At 37.0% G+C, this 6,874-nt stretch overlaps 2 protein-coding genes across 2 annotated transcripts; both read right to left on the bottom strand.

Moving 5' to 3' along the window:
* Nucleotides 1–3,289: 3,289 nt before the first annotated feature.
* Nucleotides 3,290–4,226, bottom strand: LOC109244525. Its single transcript, XM_019411628.1, has 2 exons — nt 4,031–4,226; nt 3,290–3,726 (listed from the first exon to the last, which is right to left on the bottom strand). The coding sequence occupies exons 1-2, from the start codon at nt 4,224–4,226 to the stop codon at nt 3,290–3,292; spliced, it is 633 nt and encodes a 210-aa protein (XP_019267173.1).
* A 352-nt stretch (nt 4,227–4,578) lies between these two features.
* On the bottom strand, nt 4,579–6,168 carry LOC109244526. Its single transcript, XM_019411629.1, has 3 exons — nt 5,473–6,168; nt 5,019–5,346; nt 4,579–4,922 (listed from the first exon to the last, which is right to left on the bottom strand). The coding sequence occupies exons 1-3, from the start codon at nt 6,166–6,168 to the stop codon at nt 4,579–4,581; spliced, it is 1,368 nt and encodes a 455-aa protein (XP_019267174.1).
* Between the last annotated feature and the right edge of the window lie 706 nt (nt 6,169–6,874).

The following is a 6,874-nucleotide window of genomic DNA, read 5'->3' on the forward strand; positions in this document are numbered from 1 at the left end:
AAAGAAAATAAAAAAGGAATAACTGTCTTCCTATTTATTCTCACTCTTACCAAAATAACTTATTAGTCTATTTTTTATATTCTTTCTTTTCTGTTTTTGAGTATCCAGGGAATTTGAACAGTCGGTGCTTACTTTATGCAAGCTACAGATGGAGATATTGTACATTGACAAGTTGCTTTAGTGCGCCTTTCAAATCCGGGCTTTTCATATTAGTTGCAGCTATTCGCATAATTAGAGTGATTTTTTTCTATTGGCTGCACGCTGACAAGGGAGTTGGACTGAATCTTTAAGTGGGGTCATGAATGAGGCAATTACATTACAATGCCCATACCAATTGCATCCACACCGTAAGCAATGACCTACGAAAACTGCGTTTCCTTCTCTCCTTTTTTTTTTGGGGGGGGGGGGGGGGGGAGGGGTTTTTAATTGTCAATCGCCATCATTTGAGAAGCTGTCTGGGGAAATATTGCTGATTTAAGTTGGATTTGGTTTTGGAAAGTTAAATTAATTTATCCACTATGAATTGTTTTAAAATACTTTTTGAAAGTTCTTCTGTAGAACTGATTATAGAAAGGCAAAAAGTTAATGGAGTGGGAATCTTGTGACGTCGTTTATCTTTTAATTGTTGGATGCTATTGGATTGCGAGGATCAAATCTCATTTAAACAACTTTTTATGTTTATGAAGGCCTTTTTTTGATGCGTCTGCTGGTTGGTAAAGCTTATTAATTTCCTATAACCAAACCAAACCACGCATTATAGCAATAAACCTAAGTTATCCTTTGGCGCAAAACTATTACTCTTTCATCCTGCTTCATTTTAGTCATGTAGCAATTCTTTCTTTTTCGTGCCGACTACATACTTTTGAGTTATAAGCAATTTCCAGCTCTAGAAAACAAGTAGAAACTGGTTACTGCAAATTTTTCATACTGGCCATTCAGTCACTAAAGTTGTACTAAGCGGTTGCAATATTGCTGCCTCTGGTTGAAGGCATTGACTATTGTTTTCAGTTCTCCTTTCAAATTTGATTTTAGTCATTTCTTGATACAAATGGATATTTTATTATTAAGCACAACGACTTATTATTCTTTTTTTTATGCAACCAAACTATACCTTCTTTTCCAATGATTGATACTTTAGTAATTCAAGACAGAACTGCATATAATTCACTTCTATCCCGTAGAATGAGGCTGTAAATTCATACATTGACTAGGATACCATTCTTCATTTTGTCTTGCACTTTGATTATGCTTGTATTCGTTTGAACAGGCTTTTAGGCATTCTGTACGGCTCTTTGCTAAGCTGTGGAGCCGCCTGAGGATCAGTGTAGGGACCATCACTACTCATGTTTGTTAATGGGAGATGACTTGAGGAGAATTATTCCGGTAACAGATCTTCGATAAGTCTAGAAAAGGCTACTTTATCTGATTGTTGCCTGCTTTTTACGACCCGGACTTGATCATTGTGTTTTGTGCGCTTTCAATCCCTTACAAGCAGAAGATTTCAGATAATGAGGAAAGATGTCAAGCCTGTACAGTTGCAGCCTTGGATAATTTTACCAGCTTCTTTGTATCCAAAATTAGAGGAATATTTTCTAATTGTTGTATACCGAAGTTGGGTTTTCCTGACCTTCTGCTGGTAGTGGCACTCATAGCGCTTTTCTCCATTTGTTTTCAGGGTTTTTCCCTGCTGAAGCTTAGTAACTGGTTGTGACTTATTTACCTTTGATTTCCTTCCTCATGTTAGTATGGATTGATTGCAAAAAATAAGATCAATAGAGAGGAAGCCTCATTCGAGCTCACTTGTACTTGCCAATTTATAGTCGGCGTTTGATGTCACCAAGGCCCTGCCTCCATTTAAGAAAGCGCCTAAGTAAAGAGGATAAATATGCTGCACATTGATCAGATTGCCATTCTCCCAAAGACTTAACACTAAACCTTGTGAAAGATAAACATTATCGCTGGAGTTCTCTGACGGACTGCAATTCGTTGACACTTTTTAACTATTTTTATTGGAAAAATTCTCCTCTGACCTCACATCGTTTAGTGGCTGCATCGGTTCTATATGCAAAGAAGCTATATTTGATGTGAGATCGAGTACACAACCAGATTCGTTATGAGATGTGGATGATGATCTTGACAAAAAAAGAACCAGAATCTGGACCAACTTTTCTGTACTCTGTAATTTCAAGTTTAGAAACAAATGGAGTTTCCAACAACCACTGTTCGTGAAATTCGAGTAGGGATTAATCTCTCTCTTTTTTTTGGGGGGGGTGATGTTTGGACATTTAAATATTAAACGATGTGGGCTTCAGGACCGTCCGATCAAGAAACCTCGACGGTCCTGATTGAATGAGCCCAAACGACGTCGTTTTATGATCTGGGGGACTGGACCGGGTGAGATTGGACTGGGCTGGAACTGGGGCGGGTTTGAGGAACAAATACTGGCCCAAAAATCTGATTTCTCTTTAATTTCTTTTCTTTTTATTTTCCCTTTTTATTCTTTTTCTTTTCAAATTAAAACTAAAAATCTAAATTAACTCTAAATTACCCTACCAAATTATATTAAGCTCTAATTAATAACCAACATCACCAATTTAAAGAAAACTAATAAAATTCAAAGCTAAAATTCAAACCAAGCAAAACAACTCCATTCTTGTGATTTTTTTTTGTATTTTGGTAAAACCCTAATTACTAATTAATCTAAAAATATGTAAAATTAAATCCTAAAACGCAATGCGTAGTTTTTTTTTGTATTTTTATGAGTTTATGTTGCCTTAAGAATGCACACAGAAATGCAAATAATCATGGAAATTATGCAATTAATTCCTAAAAATTCAAATAATAAAGAAAAATCCTGATTCTAAGGAATTTTATAGAAGTGATTTAAGCACGGCAAAAATCACGTGCTCACAACCGTGAAAGCGTACATCAACCAAATATTATTGATAGACGACTAAGGAAATAAACTATTATGTGTTACTAAAAAAAAGTCTCCCATAAGATCACTTTAATAGATCACATGTTTGTAATTTTTTATAACTTTTAGTAAACATATATTCTTTTTTTGGTGAAGAAAAAAATATTATTAATCATCCCAACAAAACATGTTTATATTTAGTAGTTGTACAGACACTAGAAACTAGGTATTTCTACCTATAATATTTCATAGTCGCAAAATGTTTATAATTATGTAAATCTATAGCGTTTTCCTATACAAATCTTCTATTCACTCCCTATCTCTTCTGCTTCCTTTCTTACTTCCACTTCTTTCATGTCTTGCTTTGCATTCCTATTGGATTTGAGAACAGATTGTCCCAGGATTAGGAACTCTTTGGTGCCATAGTGCTTCATTACGTGCCTTCCATATAGCATAGATTAGTGCTGCTAGTACTGAGTTTACCAGAATTCTGTAATTTTCACCTTTGACCCCTCTTGTTAGTCTTCTCCATATTCCTTGTAGTATAGTATTCTGCACTCCAATATTCAACCACTTTGCCATAGCTTGCATGCAAGCTCTAGAGAATTGGCAATCAAAAAACAGATGTTCTATCGTCTCAGGTGCATTGTCACTTATTGTACACATTGTATCTTGTGTAACCCCCATTTTCTGCAATCTCACTCTTGTTAATAATCTGCCATGTCCAGCCAGCCAACATATGAAACTGTGCTTAGGTACATTTCCTTTGCTCCATACCCACCTACTCCAAGGCCACTGTTCCATTTTTCCTAGTTTCCATAAGTAGCCACTTTTGATATTATAGTTGCCATGTTTTGTTAGCCACCCTTGTTCTACATACCCCTATGCAAATTTGTCTCTCACCAAGCATATTTTCTTTCAATACCAGCAGCAATCCTTAGGAGGCTTATATTGCCACCAAGAGCAGTCATTTAAGTAGATATGATCTATCCATTTCATTCATTGGTCATCTGTCTTTCTAGCAATATTTCAGACATATTTGCCTATTGCAGCCTCATTCTATAATACTCCATTAGTGATTCCTAAACCTCCCACTTCTTTTGGTCTACATACCAGATCCCATGCTATTAATGGTGCTTTGTTGCTCACCTCCTTCCCATCCCATAAGAAATTTCTGCATACTGTAGTAATCTGTTTCATCACTGCCTTTGGTAGTAGGAATATATATGCTCAATATGTGTGTACATGCATTAACACTGAGTTGATAAGCTGCACTCTTCCTGCATATGAGAGGTGCTTTGATCCCCATATTTTATTTCTTGTTGTCATCTCGTCTACTAACATTTCACAGTCTATGCTATTCAGCTTCCTAGTTGAGATTGGAACCCCCGGATACTTTTATGGTAACTTACCCTTCTGGTATCTTATTAACTCACACATATCCAGTAGACTTTGTTATTCCATATTAGCATTAAAAATATTAGATTTACCAGCATTTGTGCAAAGTCCTAATCCCCTTGAGAATATCTGAAGTCCTCTAAGCATTAGCAGTACTGACTGGTATGTAACCTTACAAAACAGTAGTACATCATCAGATAAACATAGATGGTTCAGCTGTAAACCTTTACACTTAGTGTGGAATTCAAAACCTGGAATGCTTGCTACCTCCCCATTATTCTAGAGAAATACTCCATGCATATGACAAATAACAGTGGTGATATAGGATCCCCCTGCCTTAATCCCCTTTTGCCCTGAATATTTCCATATAATCCCCCATTCAAAGTTATACTGTATTGTGGTGTAGATATACAATTCATCACCCATTTGATGAACTTTCCAGGGAAGTTCATAGCATATAACATCTCCTCTACAAACCCCCATTCTACTGCATCATATGCTTTCTTGAGATTAATTTTGATCAAACAAATCTTAGTTGTGGCTTTCCTGTTGTATAATCTTACTAAATCTTGGAAAATGAGTATGTTCTGCACAATGCTTCTACTAGCTACAAATGCAGTCTAATTCTCAAATATTATCTCAGGGAGAACCAATCTGAGTCTATGGCAAATCATCTTGGAAATGACCTTGTATATTGTATTACAGCATGCTATTGGCCTGTAATCTCCTACACTAGAAGCATGTCCACTCCTTGGTATGAGGGCGATTACTATATCATTCCACTCTTTGAGAATTTTCCCATTCTTGAAGAACTCCATCACAGCATCTACCACATCCCTTCCTACAACTTCCCAGCCATCTTTGAAGAATTGACTTCCAAAACCATCTAGTCCTGGTGCCGTGTCCCCATCAATAGCCCATAATGCTTCCTTCACTTCCTTCTCAGTAAAGTCCTCTATTAGCTTTGTTCTATGCATAGCAGAAACTGTTGGCCCCTGTCTTACCAAGTGACTGCATACCTGGTCTCTTTCCTGTTGTTTAGTTCCCAGCAATCCTTCATAAAAAGCGATAAATGCCTTAGCTATCTCCTCTAACTCAGTTACATGTTGTCATTCTGCATTGTCAATAGAAAGTATTCTATTGGAGTTCCTTCTTGCCTTCATCATGCTATGAAAGAATTTCGTGTTCATGTCATCTTGAGTTAGCCACTGTATTTTGGACTTTTGTCTCAGATACTGTTCTCTAGCCTTGTTCCATGATCTACATTCCTGGGATAATTTCTTTTCTTCTTCGATCAACTCAGTACCGCAATAGTCGTTTTGAATGTCTTCTTGAAATTTTTGCAGCTTCATTATTGCCTCATCTGCCTTCTTCTCTACTTCACTAAATTTATCTTTATTCAGATGTTGCAAAGTATGTTTGATTCTATGTAGCTTCCCCACTAATTCATACATTTTAGTGCCGTTCCTTTCGGTCTTCCAACCAGCTTTAACTTTTTCCTTGAAATCTGCTGCCAAGCTCCACATGTTATAGTACTTAAACAGTTTGTTCTTCCCTTTGTTTCCATGTTCCCAACTTATAACAGCTGGGCAATGATCAAACAACCACTCATTTCTATCATGTACTACTGATGCAGGTAGTTTAAGGTTCCACTCATCGTTTACTCTATCAATTCGGCTGAGTACCCTATCCCCTCCACTTTGTTTGTTTGTCCATGCAAAAAATGCTCCTGTGTATTTAAGGTCCATCAGTGAAAACTCCTCAGCATATTTCTTGAACTCTCTAACTTTTGCCATTGTGACTGAGCTGCCTATTCTTTCCTCCTTGTGTAGGACATAGTTAGTTTCCCCCATTATTGCCCAGGAGCCTTTAATCTGACCATTAATTTCTTTAATTGTCTACCATAGTTCCCTTCTTAAAGTTGCATCATTGAAAGCATAGACCATAGTCACATGAAATGTGCGTCCAGTCCTTCTATGATATAATTCACTATGTATAAGTTGTGTTGTTACTCTTATGCTATTGACTCCATAAAGCATTGGATTCCATAGGAGCCAAATCCTCCCTCTTGGATATTGAGATAAATTTGTGCTAAATGACCAGCATTGACATAGGTGAAGAGAGACGTGTTGAGCTTTTGCTCTCTTCACCTTTGTTTCTAGAAGACCAAATAACCCCACCCTAGCATTATGCATGAATAGCTTTATCTCCTTTCGCTTGGCAGAGTTATTTAATCATCTGGTATTACAAAATCCTATATTATCCATTAGGATGGGGCTGCCCCCACCCTTACCAAGTCCTGGCACCCTTGCACCTTGCAGTCCTATAGGGATAGAAGAGCTAGGTTCTCCTGGATTCCTTTCTTCTGTTAATTGTTTCTCCATTAGACTAGAGAAAGTGTTTCCTAGTTTTAGAGCTGTAGCCTGCAATGTAATCCCTTTAGCTATGTATTTATCAGTCTTGAACCTTTGTTGATTATATTACTTGTCTGCTATCTGTTTATTCTGCTTTACCACCTCTCCTGTATCATTTTTGGTCTTAGCCTCTACTTCTTTTTGC

This window comes from Nicotiana attenuata, unplaced genomic scaffold, assembly GCF_001879085.1.
Source record: "Nicotiana attenuata strain UT unplaced genomic scaffold, NIATTr2, whole genome shotgun sequence".
NCBI lineage: Eukaryota > Viridiplantae > Streptophyta > Magnoliopsida > Solanales > Solanaceae > Nicotiana > Nicotiana attenuata.

What these genes read in the sequence shown, in the direction of transcription:
- LOC109244526 (XM_019411629.1), bottom strand. Translation starts at nt 6,168, where the DNA reads ATGGGGGAAACTAACTATGTCCTACACAAGGAGGAAAGAATAGGCAGC. An exon ending in TCTTTCATAGCATGATGAAG is followed by an intron (nt 5,347 to 5,472) that starts GCAAGAAGGAAC and finishes ACTAAACAACAG; the next exon opens with GAAAGAGACCAGGTATGCAG. An exon ending in TTACAGGCCAATAGCATGCT is followed by an intron (nt 4,923 to 5,018) that starts GTAATACAATAT and finishes CTGCATTTGTAG; the next exon opens with CTAGTAGAAGCATTGTGCAG.
- LOC109244525 (XM_019411628.1), bottom strand. Translation starts at nt 4,226, where the DNA reads ATGGGGATCAAAGCACCTCTCATATGCAGGAAGAGTGCAGCTTATCAA. An exon ending in CATTAATAGCATGGGATCTG is followed by an intron (nt 3,727 to 4,030) that starts GTATGTAGACCA and finishes TATGGAAACTAG; the next exon opens with GAAAAATGGAACAGTGGCCT.